At 43.6% G+C, this 23,761-nt stretch overlaps 1 protein-coding gene across 5 annotated transcripts in view; it reads right to left on the bottom strand.

The window, feature by feature from the left end:
* Positions 1–23,761, bottom strand: part of LOC125456272 (zinc finger FYVE domain-containing protein 9-like) — a 103,717-nt gene that overhangs the window by 32,493 nt on the left and 47,463 nt on the right. For all 5 annotated transcript variants that reach the window (XM_059647942.1, XM_048539267.1, XM_048539271.1 and 2 more), the window contains one exon: positions 15,131–15,230. In XM_059647942.1, coding sequence (XP_059503925.1) covers positions 15,131–15,230 — 100 coding nt within the window. The remainder of the gene's footprint in view (positions 1–15,130; positions 15,231–23,761) is intronic.

Here is a 23,761-nt window from a genome sequence, read left to right as displayed (position 1 = left end):
TATTGCTCTTTATGAATTGTCATGGATGCCAGCTGCTTCTAAACCACTTTAATGGGGTGGAATTATTAGATTCAAATGATTAGAAACACTTGGTTTTCCTTTGTCTATTTGCCATTACTGTTGTGACTACTGACCAGATCTGTGCCAAGTTAAAAGCAAGCAATTTCAGGTCAAAGAGAAATCAGTGAAGTCATGGGAAAAGTCATTCCATGCAAAGGTGACCGGGAGGTTTGCTTTACATACTGATAGCAACTATTTAAATGACTACTGTTATTACAGCCAATTTGATTAATTTTTGTAAAGTGGACCTTAAGGGCAACAAACCTTTGATCACCATCTCAAGAATTGTGAAAGCACTGCAGGAATGCAGCTCAACTGATCTTGGCTAATTAGTGAACTAACTCCACAGGCCAGGATCCCATTATCAAGTCATCCTTGATTTACACTTCAAAAGCCCTTGACACTGATCCAGCTCCCTCATCACCAGCTCTCAGTGAACAGTATGTCTGCCACTCCCAACTGTGTCTGTCAGCAAGGGCTCCCTGATTGGAGCAGGTTATTAGGCCCAGTCAGGGAACTCATTCTATGGGGGTCCACTTGGCTGACCTTGTTACAATTGTTACATCCATCCCTGTATGCATCTGAGGACACTGGCCAGTTCTTTATTTTGAAGCTCCTCTGGGGCGTTTTAGCACTGGGCAGTGTGCAACACACTGACTCACCTCTTGAGCTCAAGAGCATCTTGGAAGAAATTCATTCATTCAGTTCTTCAGATGTCAAAGGTGTCGGCGGGGGGGGGTGAGGGGGATGGTGGACAGCAACATCTGCCATGTCTATCTCAGATTCAGAGTTATCTTCAGCACTTGAAGAGTGGGGGGTGCCCCCAAAGCAGGTCCCAGAAGGGTCACAGGCTGTCAAGGAGCCAGGTACTGTACGGTTTACACGCTGCAGCTTTCATATGGTCCACATGCTTGAGGACTGTTGCACCTACCAAACAGTGTGTGGCACTGGACCTGACCTCACATTTACCATGCCCTTTTCCCCTTGCAGGACCATTCCCATGGTTCTTACACCAAATTTCATCTCGTGAAGTAAACTGATCTCTCTCACTTAGCAGAGTCTCATGTCTGGCACTGGCATTCCTGATGCCGTTTCACAGCCCCCTCCCCCTCTCCAGGTCTGGGTAGGTCAGTTTGTAAGCTGGTGTGGGGCCTTCTCCCCATTAGCTACTCTGCTAGAGCTATCCACGTACTTGCACAAGCGATGGTCCTATAATGAAATAGGAACTGGGGCAGTTTAGATATCTAAATCAAGATGTAGGCTGCTTCTGTAGGCCTGCCTTCACAAGCTGGACTGCTCTTTCTGCCGGACCACTTGATGACATGGAGCATATGGGACTTAACTGCAGGCATCTGGCCCAAAAGCAGGAACACTACCACTATGCTATGAAACCTTGAACTCTACCAGCTTTTACGGGACTTGTATGCATGTTCCCAGGGAATTATCTGGAGGCTCTGGCTTACAAGTCCAGTGATGTTACCATGACACCTCCATCTCCCTTCTCTATCATTTACAATTTTGACAAGCTGCACAGTGAGTTTCTCATCAGGCACCAGCAAGTTACCAATTAAGGGGGAGTACTTCTTGCTATGCATCATGATGGCTCAACTCGCCAGGTATTCACCAGCCTCTGACAATTATGATTGCACATGCAATCAACTTCCACTTCAATGCTACAACGTGAGCTACACGTGCAGGTAGTCACTGTAATGCTGCAGCAGATTGCATGGACTGGACCAGATCTTTGCTTACTGTCATGGCACACACTCATTCTGAGCCGACCTGCTGCCTGCCTGGCTTTGTCCTGCCAGGGTCATCTTACGCCTGTCTTAACCTGCTGTTTATCACAGGCACAAAACCAGGAAGCTTGTTATCACTGTCAAAAGGCTGTAGTCAGTTCAAGGGAGATTGCCTTCAGTCAGAGGGTCACGGTGCAATAAATCAAGTGCACCTTTTGATACCAGTCCAGGAGGTTGGACACCAGTCAGTCAGTCAGCAGCTCAGTATGGTCATGGTCAGGATGTTCTCTACATAAGGGGTGAGGAGCAGTATGTTACCTTACTGGGAGCTGTTTCCCCCTGCGCACCCCACCTCCCCGGGACTGAGAAAGAAGCAGGAATTAAGGAGGTGGAAGTGGGTGGCATTGCTGTCAATTTTGATGCAGTTGAGGTGGTGTTCTAAAGATGTGGAGTGAATATACAGTGCAGAGGACATGTAGAGTTAGTGCTGATCAGGGTTGGAGTGGGAGAGAGTGCGACGTTATTGCAAGTATTAGTAAAAGGAGTAGGTCATGACCCTGAGTGGGAGGTGCGTACAATAGAACAGATGGAGGGAGTATGAGGGATCAGAGAAGATAGTGGCAGGTAAACTGGTAGAGTTTAGAAGGATATTGATCTCCTTTCTACAATGCTGGGTATTCCTACAGATGGCTAGAGTACTTTACATGGATAGCCATCTCAGAGCAGGCTGGTGGGGTCTGATGTCGCAGCCTCCATTGCTGATCCTGGGAAAGGAGAACATCCTGCTTTCTGCACCAACAGGACCTTCTTAGGTCCCTGCCCATATATCACGAGGAATGATTTCTCCCCCTTCTGCCGTGTTCTGAGCAAAACGTCAGGAACCATGCAGGCAGATCAGGACTGACAATGCTTGTCTGTGTGCAGTGGGCTACTAAAAAGATGGCACAGCCACAAAGGATTCCAGAATTTCTGCCGAGTGGCTGGTTGTTCTGTGAATGTTGTATGCTAAGATGAGACTAGAGTCGCATATGAAGAATGCCACACGGGCAATGCATTTAGGTAATGACAACACAGTGTGGAGCTGGAGGAGTACAGCAGGCCAAGCAGCAGAGGAGCAGGAAAGTTGACGTTTAGGGTGGGGACCCTTCGGGCTGGGCACAAAGTGTGGAGCTTGTTCAAGGAACAGCTACTGTATGTCCTTGACGAGTATGTACCTGTCAGGCAGGAAGTGGTTGAGCGAGGGAACTGGGGTTTACTAAAGAAGTTGAATCCCTTGTCAAGAGGGAGAAGGAGGCTTATGTAAAGATGAGGCATGAAGGCTCAGTTAGGGCGCTTGAGTTAGCTCTCTCCTTAGATCCTTCCTGGCTGAGAACAACCAGGAGGGGACATGAGAAGTCTTTGGCTGGTAGGATCAAGGAAAACCCTAAAGCCTTCTATGGATATGTCAAGAATAAAAGAATGACCAGAGTAACATTAGGGCCAGTCAAGGGCAGTAGTGGAAAGTTGTGCGTGGAGTCTGAATAGATGAGAGGTGCTGAATGAATATTTTTCGTCAGTATTCACACAGGAAAAAAACAAAGTTATCAAGGAGAATACCAAGATACAGGCTATTAGACTAGGTGGGATTGAGGTTCATAAGGAGGTGTGTTAGCAATTCTGGAAAGGATGAAAGTTAGCAAGTCCCCTGGGCCGGACAAGATTTATCCTAGGATTCTCTGGGAAGCTAGAAAAGAGATAGCAGAGCCTTTGGCTTTGATCTTTATGTCGTCATTGTCTACAGAAATATTGCCAGAAAACTGTAGGACAGCAAACGTTCAAGAAGGGGAGGAGAGACAACCCTGGTAATTATAAACCAGTGAGCCTTACTTCGGTTGTGGGTAAAGCGTTGGGGAGGATTATGAGAGATAGGATTTATAATTGACTAGAAAGGAATAACTTGATTAGGGATAATCAACAGGTTTTGCGAAGGGTAGGTCCTGCCTCACAAACCTTATTGAGTTCTTTGAGAAGGTGACCAAATAGGTGGATGAGACTAAAGGTTTCATGTGGCGTATATGAATTTCAGTTAAGCATTTGATAAGGTTCCTCATGTAGGCTACTGCAGAAAATATAGGGGTATGTGATTGAGGGTGATTTAGTGGTTTGGATCAGAAATTAAGATGACAGAGGGTGGTGGTTGATGAGAAATGTTCATCCTGGAGTTCAGTTACTAGTGGTGTACCGCAAGGACCTCTTTTGGGGTCACTGCTGTTTGTCATTTTTATAAATGACCTGCATGAGGGCGTAGAGGATGGGTTAGTAAATTTGCAGATGACACTAAGTCGGTGGAGTTGTGGATAGTGTGGAAGGACTTTGCAGGTTACAGAGGGACGTGGATAAGCTGCAGAGCTGGGCTGAGAGGTGGCAAATGGAGTTTAATGCAGACAAGTGTGAGGTGATGCACTCTGGAAGGAATAACAGGAATAGAGTGTGTACTCAGCTAATGATAAGATTCTTGGTAGTGTGGACAAGCAGAGAGATCTCTGTGTCCATCTGGTGTAGATCCCTGAAAGTTGCCACCCAGGTTGATAGGGTTGTTCAGGCACATGGTGTGTTAGGTTTTATTGGTAGAGATATTGAGTTTCGGAGCCACAAGGTCATGTTGCAGCTGTACAAAACTCTGGTGCGGCCGCACTTGGAGTATTGCGTACACTTCTGGTCACTGCATTATAGGAAGGAGGTGGAAGCATTGGAAAGGGTGCGGAGGAGATTTACCAGTATGTTGTCTGGTATAGAGGGAAGCTCTTACGAGGAAAGGCTGAGGGACTTGAGGCTGTTCTTGTTAGAGAGGAGGTTAAGAGGCGACTTAGTAGAGACATACAAGATAATCAGAGGATTGAATAGGGTGGACAGTGAGAGCCTTTCTCCCCCTCGGATGGTGATGGCTAGCACAAGGGGATTATAGCTTCAAATTGAGGGGTGATAGATATATTTAGAGGTAAGTTTTTTATTCAGAGTAGTGAGGGCGTGGAATGCCCTGCCTGCAACAGTAATAGACTTGCCAACTTTAAGGGCATTTAAATGGTCACTGCATAAACATACGGACGATAATGGAATAGTGTAGGTTAGATGGGCTTCAGATAGGTTTCACAGGGCAGCGCAACAGAGGGCCAAAGGGTCTGTACCATGCTGTGCTGTAATGCTCTATGTTCTATGTTCAGCTGTCTTTGCATTTCAAATACCATAACACTTTGAGAAGTATGAATTCTCTCCTGGTAAACAATAGCCCATTTTCTGTGACAGCATCTCTGGCGATTGAATATTGCAAAGATGCACACAATTTTTCTATTGTCATCCCCATGTTTGGCGAATGGGCTCTATGCATATCTAGCTATTTTGAGCCTTTGTCCACAATGTGGAAGAAAGACTGACTCCATCAAAGGATCTGCAGAGTTGCCATGTAACTGAGTCCACAGATTGGCCATGCCCACAAATGTTGGGGAGCTGTTGGCAGCAATTTGTCCTCCTTGGTACACTGGGCACTGATGCACTGACATGGCAATGTCTGTACCCAATCCCGACCACCAGACAAGGTCTTGCCAACATCTTCAATTTGGATGTTGCTGAATGATCCTGGAGAAGTTCAGTCTGTATCTGGCAATGACCTTTGCTCAGGACAATTACTCTTGGTCCTTATGATAACGTGCTGTTCTCTACAGTGATCAAATCTCTCTAAATGCAAGGTGGCTACAATTCGAGATGTGAAAGCCTTTTGGTTTGCCCATCACTATGAGATATTCACTTTCCCAGGATCCAAAGTCAGACTTTGTCAGCTGTGACTGGAAGCACCCCCAGAAAATTTAAAACCATTACTGACTCTTCCAATGGCAGCAGCACCGGTACTGTGTGCGCCAACAGGAAACAGCTCAACGTATTCCCATTTCCTACTTGGTCTTGTGGACAGTATTCGGACTTGTAATTATGCACACAATATTGGAGCCAACTACTGAATCGGCAGGGCTTTATGGTCTATTTTTATTATAAATTTACAACTATATAAAAAAAGGAACTGGTGAAACTTCTTGACTCCAAATTTGACCACCAAACCTTTCTTCTCTCTCTTGGCATATCTGCGCTCCGCGTTAGCCACAGGCCTAGATTTCCCGCAACACCGCGTCTCGCGCATTTCCCACAACACATCCCTCACACCCCGACCCCACCACAACTGCCCCAAGAGAATCCCCGTCATTCTCACACACCACCCCACCAACCTCCGGATACAACGTATCATCCTCCGACACTTCTGCCATCTACAATCCGACCCCACCACCCAAGACATTTTTCCATCCCCACCCCTGTCTCCTTTCCGGAGAGACCACTCTCTCGGTGACTCCCTTGTTCGCTCCACACTGTCCTCCAACCCCACCACACCCGGCACCTTCCCCTGCAACCGCAGGAAATGCTACACTTGCCCCCACACCTCCTCCCTCACCCCTATCCCAGGCCCCAAGATGACTTTCCACATTAAGCAGAGGTTCACCTGCATTCTGCCAATGTGGTATACTGTATCCATTGTACCTGGTGTGGCTTCCTCTACATTGGGGAAACCAAGCGGAGGCTTGGGGACCGCTTTGCAGAACATGTCCGCTCGGTTTGCGATAAACAACTGCACCTCCCAGTTGCAAACCATTTCCACTCCCCCTCCCATTCTTTTAGATGACATGTCCATCATGGGCCTCCTGCAGTGCCACAATGATGCCACCCGAAGGTTGCAGGAACAGCAACTCATATTCCGCTTGGGAACCCTGCAGCCCAATGGTATCAATGTGGACTTCACCAGCTTCAAAATCTCCCCTTCCCCCACCGCGTCCCAAAGCCAGCCCAGTTCGTCCCCTCCCCCCACTGCACCACACAACCGGCCCAGCTCTTACCCACCACCTACTGCATCCCAAAACCAGTCCAACCTGTCTGTCTCCCTAACCTGTTCTTCCTCTCACCCATCCCTTCCTCCCACCCCAAGCCGCACCTCCATCTCCTACCTACTAACCTCATCCCACCTCCTTGACCTGTGCATCTTCTCTGGACTGACCTATCCCCTCCCTACCTCCCCACCTATACTCTCCTCTCCACCTATCTTCTTTTCTCTCCATCTTCGGTCCACCTCCCCCTCTCTCCCTATTTATTCCAGAACCCTCTCCCCATCCCCCTCTCTGATGAAGGGTCTAGGCCCAAAATGTCAGCTTTTGTGCTCCTGAGATGCTGCTGGGCCTGCTGTGTTCATCCAGCCTCACATTTCATTATCTTGGCCTAGATGCATAGACTATTGGGTGCTCCTTTCCGCTGAGGCAGTTTGGAGGTTGTAATATTCATTAACTAAATCCATTAAACTTTGAAAGTTTTTAGTATCTGGTGCCTCAGGGAAAGTTCGTCTCCAGCAACCGCAAAAGTTGCAGGTTCACAAGCTGTCAGGAGATTTTCATCTGCCCCAGTGTCATTGTTGTTTATCCCCCAGCCCATTCTTTCCACATACCCAGTTCAGTCTTCAATGGCAGGATCAAACAAATCAAGCTACCAAATAATTGAATGATGCCAGAAATCTTACCAACTCAAGGACAACTGTTCCAAAGAATGCCTAGTGTGGAAAGAGGCCCTTCGGCCCAACAAGTCCAGACCGACACTCTCAGCATCCCATTCAGACATTCTTCAAATCCACTTAATCTAGACATCCCTGAACACTATGGATAATTTAGCATGGCCAATCCACCTAGCCTGCACATCTTTGAACTGTAGGAGGAAACCGGAACACCGGAGGAAACCCATGCAGACTCCACACAGACAGTTGCCCAAGGAGAAATTGAACGCTGGCTCCTGGCACTGCGAGGCAACAGAGCTAACCACTGAGCCATCATGCCATTTCTGACTGTTGCAAACAAATTTCCTCAGGAGCATGCTTTGCTCTCATCACCACTGAAATAACACGAGGTGGTGAGTATCTCATCACCTAGTCACCCTTCATTTAGACATTGTGTGTCCTTGACACAGACCCAGCAACCCCAGAGCCAGTTCTTGGAGTGAACAGGGTGTTTAACACTCCTGTTCTTAGCTGTCAGCCAGGGCTCCCTGATTGGACCAGGTTAACAGCCCTAATCAGGGAACTCATTCTGAGGTTCATCTGACCTTGTTACAATCACTACAATTAGAATGTTGATTTTCCACTTACATCAGCACAAGGTATGCATTTTGAACCCAAAGAAGCATCAGTGATACCAAAGTAATGACACCAAGTTGTACCTCCTGCCCTTGATCGCACCAACAGGACATGGCTCAGAGCCATTTAACACCATTTTTGATTGGCTCCTTCTTCAGTTTGAGCCATAGGCTTCTAAGCGAATCCAGTCATTTGAGATTCAAAGGGACTGGACTAGTCTTTTTCATTAGATTCTCAAGCCCAATTGAAACATGATCTGTTAAATAAAACTTGGTTTTACTATAAAAATTTTTAGAAGACATCATTGTATGCTACCGACAGAAGTCAAGTTTGTGCCATTTGGTAAATTGTAAATTGGTTCATTTATAGAAGGAACAGCAGAATAGCAGCAGTAATACAGGGTTCATCAGTTTGGGGTACAAACAGGCATTTTGTAGATGCGACTCTGGGGTGGAATGTTGCTTTCTTGGTGTCAGGGTCAAGGATGTCACAGTGACTGTGGGTCATTCTTCTGGGGAGGGTGATCAGCCAGAAGCTGTGATCTACTTTATATCAACTATAGAGTGGATACTTGTATAGTCTTTCACATAGAATGTGGGGATCTAGATAGAAAATTAGTAATCAGGGCCTCTAGAATAAAATGATCCATATTATTCCTAGTACAACACATCACTGGGAAATACAAAAATAAAACAGCTGAATATTTAGCTGGGAACATAATATAGAAAGAAGGACTTCAGATTCCCAAGGTACTAGGACTGATTTCTTGAGGAGATCGCATGTATACAAGCCAGGTGAATTGCACCCAGAGCTGCAAGTGAATTCCTTGCTAGGTGTTTTACTACTGCCGTTAGAGATTTATACTGCATCTACAAGCGAATAGGAACCAGGAATATTAGAGAGGAAGGGGGAGGCAACAGCCTAGTGATATTATCACTCGACAATAAATCCAGAGACCCAGATGACATTGTGGGAACCTGGGTTCAAATCCCACCACAGCAGATGGTGGAATTTGGATCCAAAATATCTGGAATTAAGAATCGAATGATAACAATGAATCCACCGTCAATTGTCAGGGAAAAACTCATCTGGCTCACTCTCCCTTTAGGAAAGGAAACTGCCATCCTTACCTGGTCCAGCCTACATGTGACTCCAGACCCCACAGCAATGTGGTTGACTCAACTACCCTCTAGGGAATTAGGGATAGACAATAAATGCTGCCTCGCCAGCAACGCCTTCATCCCATTTGTGAATTAAAGAATAGTCAGGGCACACACAATATTCAGAGGAAAAGCACTAGAATAGAGAACAGTAAATTTATCACTGGCATCAGAATAATGGCCAAGCTAAAACTTTCAAAGTCCAAGCTACACTACATCCATGTACGTGAATAAAACTGGAGAGTTTCATGTACAAATTGCCATATGGAACTATGATGTTGAGACTGGGGTATTAAATATTCCTGGTTACAGGGTGTTCAGGACACTAAGAAAAGGAGTAACAATCGCAGCTTTGGTTAAAAGCAGCACCGAAGGAAGAGGGAAACCCAGCAAGTTTAAAGACAGATAACAAGGTATAGAGCTGGATGAACACAGCAGGCCAAGCACCACAGGGCCTGGAAAGCTGATGTTTCGGGGAAGGGTCTGGGCCCAAAACGTCAGCTTTCCGGCTCTTATGATGCTGCTTGGCCTGCTGTGTTCACTCAGCTCCACACCTTGTTACCTCAGATTCTCTGGCATCTGCAGTTCCTATTATCTCGGAAACAAGTTTAAGGACAGAACCAATCTGGCTGGAGCCAAGGAATGAGGGTGCAATTATACTGGTGAAGATGGTCTGTAGGCCACCAACCAGCAGGAAGGATTAGGAGGATTAAGTCTGCTAGGAAATTACAGGCAGGTGCAAGCATTTTAGGAGTAACTATAATGTGAAACTTCAAATACCTGAATACACAGACTGGGATAGTGGTAATTAATGCACAGAGAAACAAGTATTTTCAGGTTGTGTTCAAGAGAATTTCCCATAGCTGTATGTGACAAATCCAACAGGAAAAGGCAGCATTGCTGCACTTGGTCCTCAGGACCAAGTTGATCTACTTGGCCCATCTGTCAGTGGGAGAACATTTCAGGGACTGTGATCACCATGTCATAAATGTTTATGATCACACTAAGAAAGGACAATTATAAGTAAGTACAAGTATAATAAGCTGATGAACAAAAGCTGCTGGGAAGCTGAAAAGGTCTGAGGGGGAATAATCATCCATCACCAGATGGACTACACCCCAAAGTTCTGAAGGCACCCCAGAGATCTTTGCTGCACCCCACCCAGAATCAGTGGAGTCAGGAAGGGTTCCAAAGGACTGGAAAATGGCTTATGTAACACTTGTTAAAACAAGCGAGGCAAGCAGAACACAGGGAACTAGACGCTAGTTAACCTGACCTCAGCTGTTGGTATGATTTTTACAGACTATTATGAAGAATGAAATTTTAAGTACAGCAAATCTTTTTTTTAAAATCAACAACTAATGATAAACTCTTGATAAACTGGCAAAATTTGTGTACTTGAAATACTGTACATTTACTGCATTATCGTGACCTTTGCAACTTCCAAGTGATGAGGGGGGGTGGGGAAGGCTGGCTGCCAATAAGTTTTATTTAGGTGCTTTATGCTGTAAATGAAGTACGACACTGACGTATATACCTGCCAGGCCTTTACGTTTCTATTACTTAGTGTGCATTTTACATTGATCGTGCGGATCATTTGGCACTGCTGCTCCCACGGGTGGCAGTTAATAAAATGTTCACTGTATTTGGAAGTGCTTGGTAAAATAGGGCTGAGTTATGGCATCAGCAAGGGGAGGTCAAGCCTGACAAATCACGCAGAATTCTTTGAGAGGGGTAACAAGCAAGTTAGACAAAAGGAGAGCCATCGGATATGATCTGTATGGATTTCCATAAGGCCTCATGACAAGGTGCCACACAGTGGGCTACTAATACGGTAAAGGCCCATGGAGTTAGGGGCAAGGTACAGCACAGATACAGAATTGCTGACTGGCAGGGGACACAGTAGGGATGAAGGGGCCTTTGTCAGAATGGCAGCTGGTGACTAGTCGAGTTCCACAGGGGTCAGTGTCAGGACCACAACTATTCAGATTATACTGTGACAATACGACCGCTTTAAGAGGCATATTTTGTCCAGTTTTCTTTTGGAGAGGTTTTAAGATAGAGGTACTGAGCTGTCTTGAGGGGCCTTGGCTTTTTGTAATTTGTAACAATAGAAACAAACAGTCTGAATGGGTGGGGATCAGGCTGCCACAGAACCAGGGTTTTTAGTTTTTCAGTAGCAGTTGTGGATGGGGTCTTGAATGTGGGTTTGCAAGTTGCAGTCCATCTCCGTGCTACTCTCTCTCCTAGTTTCCTTGGTGTTTTTCCTCCCGTACAAGAGAATTACACGCAAGACAATCTGCTTTATTGTATTTGCCTTTGCCAAGGGCATGTTTATGGGATGTTAGTATATTAGACCAGTTACGGTTTAGTACTTAAACAATCTATTAAGTTTTCCAGTTGAGTTGTTATTTAAATTCCTTTTTTTTAAAAAAAAGTTCATATGCAGTAGCTAATAGACAAAGTGTGTTTTGCTTCAAGTCTGGTAGGTTGACTGAGCAAATCCCATCCAGAATGCAATGCCTAGCACTTGCTATTAAAATAAGAAACAAATTTAGGGTCTAGGCTATCTTATATTTTGAGGGTGTTTGGTCTGGTCCATAACAATACATTATGTATCTAAGTGAAGGAATGGAAGGCATTGTTGCTACATTTCTTATATATTTCCCCCCCTTTATTCATTCATGGGATGAGGGCATCGCTGGTTAGACCAGCGTTTGTTGCCCAGAGGGCAGTTATGAATCAACCATATGGCTGAGAGTCTGGAGTCACATGTAGGCCAGACCAGGTAAGGACAGCAGTTTCCTTCCCTAAAGGGACAGTGGCAAACCAGATAGGCTTTTCTGACACCTGACATGGTCAGATGCTTAACTCCAGATATTTCTGAATTCAAATTCCACCAGATACCGTGGCAGGGTTCGAACCCAGGTCTCCAGCACATTACCGGGGTCTCTAGATTAACAACCCAGCGATAATATACCAACAGGGTATTGATTCCCCCTAGTTTGCTGATGACACCAAAGCTAGATGGAGGGTCAGGTGGTGTTGAGGGAGCAGAGAGGCAGCTGAAAGACTTGGACACACTAGGAGAGTGAGCAGATGGAACGTATGCATGTTCAAATGAGAGGTTACGCACCTGATCGGAAGACAGAGATGTAGACTACTTGCAAAATGTGAAAGGCTTCAAAAATGTGACACAGATAGTGACTTAATCCTTGTTTTTTTAAATACCGGAATTCAAATTCCCCTGTCTGCTGGAGGATATTGGGATTCAAACCTAGCTTCCCAACACATTCAGTTGCTGCATTAATAATTTAGCAGTTACATCACTAGGTTTTTGTTTTCCCTTATTCTCTATCTTTGTCCCCTAGTTCAAGAAACCACCACCCTCCAACCAGCAGAAAGCTTCTCAAATGTCTACCACGTCAAGCCCCCATGGAATCCTGTGCATTTCAATTAGATTGCCCATCATCTTTCTATACTCTAATGAACTAACAAAGCAATATCCATCGAAATGTAAAAGGTTGGCACATGTTCTAATAAAGTTACTTCTTAGTGGAAAAAAATAGGCACAAAGAGACATTCATATCAGCAATTGGTTGATCATGCTTGTACAAGCTCTTTCAAGAGTGTTGCTTCATTCTGCACCCCTTTTTTTGGCTGTTACCTTAATCATCAAGTACCTTTCAAATTAATCTAGGGAACAATCTTTTACTTCCCTGGTAATGGTCTTTCAGATCCTGACAAGATATTGGAAAAAAAACAAACAATTGTCCCCTCTAGTTCTCTTCTGAATCATTGTTTCTATGACTTCTAGTTATTGGTCCACTCAGATTATCATCCCTATTTATTCCAGCAAAACGTATCACCTTGAAACCATAATTAAGTCAACTTCTCCATTAGTGTAACACAATGCTAAGTTTTCCATTCTTCCACCATAACTGAGCCTAGAACATCTGATAAAACTCTTACATTCTTTAAAATCTGCACACCTTTCCTAAAGTATGCTGGCCTATGTTGCTGACAGTAACAAACAAACTCAAAATGCGAGAGAAACTCAGCAAGTCCAATAGCATTTTTGGGGAGAGAATTATAGTTAATGATTTGAATCCAGTATGACGACTTCAGATCAAGACTCGTGGACTTTTGTTGTTCACAATGCTCCAGACTAAAATGATGTGGGAACCCAAAACAAAGAAGCATAGGCATTGGCATAAAATCACAGCCCAAATCATTCAGGTGTGAAACAAGAGGACAGAATATTCACAATGTGCAGTGCAACCTTTCAAGTGTCTCCTCTCCTCCAAAAGGCTTTGGATGCAAGACCAATTGAAATTTTCAAGACTGAGGTCGATAGGATATTATCATGAGATAGGGAAGAATGGATAAGTAGTGTTCAGGTGCAATGGATGGAAAAAAAAAATCTTTGTTCTTCTAGCTCATGTTAGTGGAGGGCAAAATTAACCCTCCAGGATTGGCCTGCGATCTTCACCAATTGCAAACTGTTGTCCAGGATAATGTTACGAGCAACCCGGAAAAATAAATCATAAGGCATTAAGGCATCATTAAAGCATTAAATGGTAGTTGTATTTATTTCCTGTCTATTGGAATACTTCGTCTATTAATTGACATCAATATTGTCTATTAAAAAGACATATAAAATAATCAGATCGTTAGATAGGGTGGATAGGGAGACAGTTTTTCCTAGGATGGTGACGGCAAGCACGAGGGGGCATAGCTTTGAATTGACGGGTGAAAGATATAGGACAGATGTCAGAGGTAGTTTCTTACTCAGAGGTAAGGGAATGGAACGCTTTGCCTGCAACGGTAGTAGATTCGCCAACTTTAAGTACATTTAAGTCATCACTGGACAAGCACATGGACGTATATGGAATAGTGTAGGTTAGATGGGCTTGATCGGTATGACAGGTTGGCACAACATCAAGGGCTGAAGGGCCTGTACTGTACTATGTTTTATGTTCTAGAGACAAAATACGTATCAGCCACCATCTAACCGTATGACCTATGGCTGCAAGGCAACCACAACACACAGTCAGGTGTTTGCGGCATTACTGTTAGCGAACAAAGAACAAAGAAAATTACAGCACAGGAACAGGCCCTTCAACCCTCCAAGGCTGCACGGATCAAGATCCTCTGTCATCTATTTTCTAACAGTCTGTGTCCATTTGCTCCCTGCCCATCCATGTACTTGTCCAAATATATCTTAAGACGCTAATTTGTCTGCGTCTCCCACCTCCGCTGGCAACGTGTTCCAGGCACCCACCACGCTCTGTGTAAAGAACTTTCCATGCATATCTCCCTTACACTTTGCTCCTGTCACTTTGAACTCATGACCCCTAATAAGTGTAGGCACAAGTAGTTACCCAAGGCAAATAATAGGAAAAGTAGAAAATAATTAGTTTTAAATGTTTTTCATCAATTAAAATCTTGGGATGATGGCATTCTCACTGCTCCACTTCCAACACTTGTCCACGCTACTCTTCGACTGCAGTACTTCCATCGAACTTGCTGCTTTGTTCCATTGTCATTTATGAATCCCCAAGCAGCATGACAACCATAGCAAGCAGTAAAGCACCAATGGAGGGGACAAAAAAGGAAACAGGAACAAGAAGCAAATGCAACGTGGAGCAAACTTTCCTTGGGCACATGACCATCAGCGTCACTGTGCATACGCTTATGGAAAGACTGAGCAATGACTTTAAGCACCCAGCACACAATGCTGTCAGTAGCATAAATTTCCTGTAGCAGTGCAGTGGCAGAGAATACATTATAATGAAATGAGAAAACACCCACAAATTATATGAAGTATTGTATTACTCAAGATACTACTTTTAGAAAGAAAGCACAATTACTTAATGACTATTATATCAAAGTTTAAAATAGCAAAATAAAGTTTGCACGGCTTATTTTAAGATTTTAACCCTCCAAGCACATCACAGTCAAAAGAAAGGGAAGCTACTTACAACTATTAAGGACTGTATGGCAAGTTACACAAACTCGAGCCTCTTTCATGTCCATATAATTTAGTTTGCATTTCAGACTGCAACATGCTGCACAAAACACCTACAGAACAAAGACATCAAAAACAAAAAGAAAGAGCTCACGTGAAAATCATCAACTGCATTAAGCAATAGTTTAAAAAATAAACTTTGCTAAACTTCAATCTTTTAATAAGCTAACTTTCACCATGCATATGACAAAAGGATGTACGTTATGAACTTCAGCTATACTTTGTTAAAACTGAAATGAAGCAGTTCAATTCAAGACAAAAACAGAGATTAGCCATGGTTGTTTTACCCTGCAGCGGTGTCACACTGGTTAATCCCATTGCTTCAAAATAATAGAACATGCGCAAAGAACAGTCCCAAAATTTTAATTCTTTCTGTTTGAACAAAATAAATCACCTCACAATCTGCCTGAAAAGACTGAAACATTGCTGAAGTGCAGATGAAAACCTGGAGCAGACTAAACACCAATGACAATGCTGGATTCCATCTGGCGGAGCAGTTTTCCCAAAATAATTACAAGCATGTGCTAACTACAAGGGAGAAAACATGGAGTAAAAACTAACCAAATGATCAGAAAAATCAGTCTGAATAATAAAGTTGAAAACCTCGATGGAGTTCTTTTTTAATAAGAACGCACCCCTCAAAACCATCAGGTCAACTCAGCTTACACACTTAGTTCAAATATGGAGCAAGTGATATGAAAGTTCATGCATGTGTGGTGTATTTATTCAAAAGGTAATTTTATCTCTGTGTCCAACGAGCAATTGAACAATTACGAGGAAAAGTTAAAAACTGAAATGCAATCATTATTAATACACTTTAAGAACGTAGATATCCAAGGCTTACATCACAAGCATAGCCATGTATAAGGTCAGTGTTAAGGAGACATCAACTGAGTGATACAAACAGCGGTAACGAATGAATTGAAAAGCTGATTCAAGTGGAAATTCAGTTGTAACACCTCTTCACACCGCTGCGTTTCCACCACTCACCCCCATCAACCAGACTTTTGCATTAAGATTCACTGCAAGATATAAATGCTCTCTAACAAGAGATGAGTGAGATGGGATAAAAGACAGACCAAACCATAGTGAGACTAGTAGCACAGTGAGGCTATGAACCGGAAGGTGATGCAGATGCAGGGTAAGCAGCTGACTGGTGAGTATGATCAGTGATTATTTAATAGTATACGAATGTAAGATCTTCAGTTTAGGTCTGCGACTTGTGTTCCTCATTGTTATTTTCTTAAAGCTCCTTAAGTATTAGACTAATATCGATAAATTTGGCTACAAAACGACATTAAAATCTAAGAGGCAGGAATCGAAAGCAATTAACTTACAAATTAAATCAATACATATAGTGATGGCAGGACAGGTGATGTATTACTGTTTCAGCACATGGAAGCTGCTGGACTCCAAGGTGATCAAGAGCAAACATAAACAGTGCTGGCAATTCTAAGAACTGAGTTTCAAGTTAAGCAGGAGTTCAAGCAGTAGACAGTGAGACACGTCGGGAAAGGGGAATCTTACCTGGACGCTGAGCCTGGGACAGTCACAAACTTCAGACCAAGTAGCTCAAATTTAGTCAGTGATCGAGGACAGGAGGGTGTGGCTGAGGGAAAAGAAATACGGACACTCAAGAGCAAAAAAAAAGTTACTGGAAAACCTCAGATCAGGCAGCATCTGTGAAGAGATAACCAGAGTTGACATTTCGGGTCCGGTGTTCCTTCCTCAGAACTGATGGTAGCTGGAAAACGTCAGTTTATATGCAGAAAATAGGGAGGGGAATGGGGTAGGGAGTAAAACGATAGGATAGAGCCTGGAAAGAGAGAAGAGCAAGTGGATAGACAAAAGGAGTTGATAATGATCTGGCTGGGATGGTGAGAAGTTGTTAATGGGGACTGTTAGTGATGAACAAAAGATGGTATGTAATGGCAGGCTGTGATAACAAAGGCCTGATGCACGTCGAGTACGGAGCTGCAAAACAGGAGCGTTCAGGCCCTGAAATTATTGAACTTGATCTTGTGTCCAGAGGGCTGCAGGGTCCCCAAGCAGAAAATGAGGTGTTATTCTTCTTGCTTACATTGAGCTTTGCTGGAACACTGCAACAAGCCAGAGACAGACATGTTGGCCAGGGAACATGGGGGTGTGTTGAAGTGGCTGGCAACAGGTAGTTCAGGGTCTTTTCTGCGAGAAAAACAGATGTTCTGTGAAGGAGTCACCCAGTCACCATTTGGGGAATGTACGTCAGGAGGTGGCATCTCACCAGGTGATGGAAGTGGCCCACGGCACCTTCCCCTGCAACACCTGCCCATTTACACCCTCCTCCCCACTATCCAAGGTCCCAAACATACCTTTCAGGAGAAGAAACACTTCACCTGCACTTCTACTGCATTCACAGCTCATTGAGGTCTGCTCTACATTGGAGAAACAAAGCATGGATTGGTGACTGGGTGACTGCTTCACAGAACATCTATGTTTTACTCGTTAAAAAGACCCAAGCTACTTATTGCCTGGCACTTTAACGCATGACTCTGGGCCCAGCCAACATGTCTGTCTGACTTGCAGCAGTGTTCCGTCGAAATTCAACGCAAGCTAGAAGAACAGCACCTCATTTTTCCACTTGGGGACACTGCAGCCCTCCGGATTCAATATCAAGTTCAATAATTACCAGGACCAACTCACCCACATCCTAGCCCCCTACACCACACACACACACACACACACACACACACACACACACACACACACACACACACACAGAGCCTTGTTATCACAGCCTGCCATTACACACTACCTATCGTTAGTCACTAACAGTCCCCATTAACAACTCACCCTCCTCGCCAGATCATTATCAACTTCTTTGTCTGTTCAACTGCTCTTCTTGCTGTTTAGGCTTTATCTGAACATTTACTCCCTCCCCCAAGCCCTTCCCTATTTTCTGCATATAAACTGACATTTTCCCAGCCACTGTCAGTTCTGAGAAATGGTCACCGGTCCCAAAACGTATACTCAGATTTTCTCTTTGCAGATACTGCCAGACCTGCTGAGCTTTTCCAGCAATTTTTGTCTTTGTTCCTGATTCACAGCATCTGCACTTTTTAGTTTGTATGGAATCCCAAAAGATTGCCTACAACTGTCCAATGGTTGAGGCTCTTGCAACCTCTGAGGCTGAGAATAGGGACTGCAGGAAAAAGGAGGGAACTGACCATGACACAGTGGTACAACAACAACTAGGACTCTAGAGGGTTTTTAAACTTGTTTTTCCTTCTTCTTGGTGGAGAACAGTTGAAGGGTATGCTCTAATGGTAATGTCACTGGTTGAGTATTCCAGGTCTCCTGACTAATGCACAGGCCCGGGGGGGGGGGGGGGGGGGGGGGGGGGGGGGGGTGGTTCAGATCCCACTGTGGCAGATGGTGTAATTTGGCATTGTGCGTGCAGCATGGTGGCTCAGTAGCTAACACTGTTGCCTCCCAGCACCAGAGACCCATGTTTGATTCCAACCTTCAGTGATTGTGTGGAATTTGCACATTGAGTGTTTGTAGGGGTTTCTGCCAGGTGCTCCACTTTTCTTCATATATACAGACTAGGTAGATGGACCATACTAAATTACCCCAGAGTGTGTCCAGACATGTGCAGGTTTGGGGGATGCACAATGGTAAATGTAGGGTTATGGGGTGGTTTGGGTGGGTTGGGGGGTGGGTAGCGCTCCATGGACGTTTGATGTAGACTTGAAAGAAAGAGGCTGTTTGGCCCATCTGCACAGTTGATATTCTATGAATCTTTGAATCTCTGAAAAGAGGAGATGGGAAATGTATGCCTACATAGCAAAAAAAGGGTATGGCAGCTTCATGGGGCAGCTATTTGACTAACAATACCCAGAGAAAGACAGGATGGGACAGAACATACAACTATAGAAAAACACATTAAAAAAGGGCTGGGCAAAGGGTGAAATGTCCTCGAGTTGAAGGCTTCGTTCTTCACTTTTTACAAAACCGCTAAATTTTCATGTCATCTGCAATCTTACTGTTCACATTCACATCGACATCATTAATGCACAACAAACTGCCACGGACCCAGCATTAAACCCTGTGGTACAAGACGACAGGTTTCTGGTCTCAAAAACACCCTTTGGCCGTGACCCTCAGCTTCTTACCTCCAAGCCAATTTTGGATCCAATTTGTCAAAATTACCCTGGATCCCATGGGCTCTTACCTTAAATCTGTCATTATCAAAAGCCTTACTGAAATCCACGCAGACTACATCAACTTCACCAACCCTATCTACCTAGTCACCTATCTAAAAATTTAATGTAGTTTGTCAGAGCTGATCTCCCACTTATAATGCCATGCTAACTACCCTGAATTAATCCTTACCTCTCCAAGGAGGGTTTAACTCAGTCCCTCAATTTTTTTCAAGTAGTTTCACTAGCGCAAATATCAGACTCACTGGCCTGGAGTTTTCTGGTTTAATCACGAAAAACATGGAATTATAGTGCCACATTAGCTGTCCTCTATTACTTCTCCTGTCACCCAGAGAATTTGAAAATTAATTTGAGACCTTGCAATCTGCACCACCTGCCACAGCAGCCTGGGAGACATCTCATCTGACCCTGGAGATATATCTACTGAAAGCTGTCTAAAACTGCTAATACCGCTTCTCTCTCAACGTCAATTCATTCAAATATATCACAGCCCACTTCTCAATTTTTATGCCTGTGTTGTTCTCTTCAGTGAATAAAAATGAATAACAACACAAGCTTAATAAAAAGACATCATGGAAGATTTTAGTATTTCGTTTCATACGGGAAACAACCATACAAATATAAATAAGGACAAATATAAAAGGAATGGGAAACAAGAGTGGCTGCTTAAAAAAATGCATACAAAACCAGCAATACTACTAAGTAAAAGATGTTTCACTTATCTGAAATTCATTTCCATTTTAAAAGATACAATTACACTGAGGGGAAAAAATAATAAATCAATAAACTATTCAATCAATAGATTTGAAGCAAATAGTATTGTTAAATAGTGGAACCTGCCAAATCCCTCTGTAAAGTATTTTTTTGAAAGAAAAACCATGAAGTTTGCAATTACATGCAAGTGCATACATGCATATGTGCTAGGTACTGCCATGTTAACAAAGTGACGTATTATTTTCATTTTATGATGGATAAAGAGAAAATAAAATCAGCTTACCCCCAAGTAGTTTACGTAGTGTACTTGTATTTATAATCAAATTCAAACTTCATATTTGCCAACAAAAGCCACTGAAAACCAGTTCCTTTTTTTTGGATCGCTGGGCTGACCCAACATTAACAGGAAGTCCAAAAGTGCAATCCACAATTATTCAGATCACAGACTTTCAAGATTGTAACACAGTTTATAAATATCTACAGAGACCAATAACTTTTAAAAATAAACTCTCCATTCTAGTGAACAACTGAAAGAATGACATAAAACTTGTAGTCATACAGCACAAACAGACCCTTCGGTCCAACTCTCTGGTGCAACCCAGACATTCCAATTTGACCTAGTCCCATTTGCCAGCATTTGGCCCATATCCCTTTAAATCCTTCCCACTATCTCCATTCATATACCCATCCAGATGCCTTTTAAATGCTGTAATTTTATCTGCCTCCACCATTTCCTCTAGCAGGACATTCCATACCCACACCACCCTCTGCTTAAAAAATAACAAGCTTGCCCCTTTATATCTTTCCCAACTCACCTCAAACCTACATCCTCTAGTTTTAAAAACACCTATCCTGGGGAATAAATAGAGAACTTGACTATTCACCCTATCCATGCCCCTTAATGATTTTATAAACATCTACAAGGTCACCCTTCAACATCCAGCGTTCCAGGGAAAATAGCCTCAGTCTATTCAGCCTTTCCCTACAGTTCAAACCCTCCAACTCTGGCACCATCATTTTTAATCATTTTCTGAACCATTTCAAGTTTAACAACATCTTTGGCATAGCAGGGAGACCAGAATTGAATAGTATTCCACAAAGTGCTCAAATGCTGTTTCTTCTCTACGTCATGCCAAGACAAATTTTCTGGACACGTTAGATGGCTGCAGGATGCAACCCTTCATCGAAAGATAATCACCCTCCCATGTGTGGCTGTGGCAGCTTGCAAAAGCAGTAGCCTTTTCGCTCTACTGACCACGTAAAATGGCAGTCTGCCCAAGATGCTCGCAAAATTTGAAGAAATCCGCGACCTGTTCTCAGATATAGCTTTCTCTGCCCTCTTCCACATAGCAACTTCAAAATATGGACATTTCTACCTGAACAAAAAAAAAAATTAAGCAGCCACAGTTGATTCCAAGTTCCCTCCAACTTAAATGAAAGTGGACAGTGTATAGCAAAACCATTTAAAACTCAAATACCTAGAACACCTTTCTGGGACTCTAGGTGACTCAAAAACTACTTATGTTAACTCAGAAGGCCGCCATTGTCTCCAGCTGTAAATACTTTACACCTTCTCAGTTACATTTAACATTTAACCCAAATTTAAAGCTGCCAGTTGCAAATACTACAAGCTTATTAATCTCAACAGTAATGGAAAAACAGATGCTTAGTTGGATTTAGTTCTGAGGAAGGGTCAGCAGACCTGAAACATTAACTCTTTTTCCTTCACATGTGCTGCCAGACTTGTTGAGCTTTTCCCACCAACTTTGTTTTTGTTCCTATTTACAGCATCCCCAGTTCTTTGATTTTATTTAGTTGGAGCATCCAGGTAAATAACAGCATTCCATCACATTCCTGACAACTGCCTTTTTGGAGGGGTGCCAGTTTTGGGAAGCAACATGGCAAGTTGTGTTGCAGGATATTATTGAATCATAACTTAGTCAATTAGTCCTCCATCACCACCCCCGATTAAAGTCTAGCTGGCGGTTTAAGGCAAAGCCAGAAGTGCGGGCATCATGGTATACATTTGGGAGACAGCACCCATAGGAGCCCTCTACATTAACTCATTAATTCTAAAAGTCTCAGGTCATCAGCTCAAATATGGGCAAAGAAACCTCCTGATTACCACTGACTATCCTGCCTCACCCAGTGAGACACAGCTCTATGTTAAACATCACCCGAAAGCAGCATCGAGGGTCGCAAGAACGCAAATGCATTCTGGATGGGGTACTTCAAATGTTACGACTGGGAATGTTTCAAAAGCATCACTGATGAATGAGCAGCCAGACTGAGCTTGTGGCACATGGTGCAAGAACAAAATGAACTCCATCTCACCAATCTAAATCAGATCTGCAGGCTTCTGTCTGTGATTGTATTGACAGGAGTGGTCATCACACAGTCCTGTCTTCATAGAGAGTGTACTCTCTACCACTGTGTCAAATAGGATAAATTCGCAACAGATCGAGCAGCAGACAAACAAAGTACTCTCAAGGCACTGTGGGCCATCACGAGTGAGCACTTGGTAGTAAAGCACCGAGTACTGCTGAAAGACATTTCGTTACGTACATGCTCGGTCTGCAAAGGACAGAGTCCTTTATTTTTATGCAGGTTTCAGTGCACAAAAAGGTACACCACACGAAGCCCAATTGACAAACTTCAATTGGCTGTCAGTGCTATTCCTGCCAGATCCAGGATTATCCAGACATTACGCAAATGCAAAATCACATCCAGCATTAGACACTGAGGCATTCACAAGCACGTGCTGGTTGAGAATGGTTAGTCCTTGCTTCTCAACAAAAGCTGAAGGGGCATGCTATTTGATAATGATCTACCAATCTTTGGGATGTATAATCTACACACCAGGCATCAGTGAATGAAATTCATACAGCACATTACTCTTATGAATAAGGAAAAATATTTTTGCTTGAAGACGACATGACTTTAGTGATGTACACCATTGATGTTAGAAATCGAACATTAGAGGTCAGTACAGGCCCTTCAGCCTTCGATGTTGTGCCAACCTGTTATATCAATCTCAAAGCCCATCTAACTACACTATCCCACGTACGTCCATATGCTTGTCCAATGACGACTTGAATGTACCTAAAGTTGGCGAATCTACTACTGTTGCAGGCAAAGTGTTCCATTCCCTTACTACTCTGAATAAAGAAACAACCTCTGACATCTGTCCTATATCTTTCAACCCTCAATTTAAAGCTATGTCCCCTTGTGCTCGCCGTCACCATCCAAGGAAAAAGGCTCTCCCTATCCACCCTATCTAACCCTCTGATTATCTTAGATGTCTCAATTAAGTCACCTCTCAACCTTCTTCTCCCTAATGAAAACAGCCTCAAGTCCCTCACAGCCTTTGCTCGTAACACCTTCCCTCCATACCAGACAACATGCTAGTAAATCTCCTCTGTGCCCTTACCAATGCTTCCAAATCCTTGTTATAAATGCGGTGACCAGAACCGTACACAATACTCCAAGTGCGGCCGCACCAGAGTTTTGTACAGCTTCACCATAACCTCTTGGTTCCAGAACTCGATCACTCTATTAATAAAAGCTAAAACACTGTAGGCCTTCTTAACAGCCCTACCAACCTGGGTGGCAACTTTCAAGGATCTGTGTACATGGACACCAAGATCTCTCTGCTCATCTACACTACC

The sequence above is a fragment of the Stegostoma tigrinum genome, chromosome 8 (assembly GCF_030684315.1).
Source record: "Stegostoma tigrinum isolate sSteTig4 chromosome 8, sSteTig4.hap1, whole genome shotgun sequence".
In the NCBI taxonomy this organism is placed as follows: domain Eukaryota; kingdom Metazoa; phylum Chordata; class Chondrichthyes; order Orectolobiformes; family Stegostomatidae; genus Stegostoma; species Stegostoma tigrinum.
This window is presented reverse-complemented; position numbering and strand designations above follow the sequence as displayed.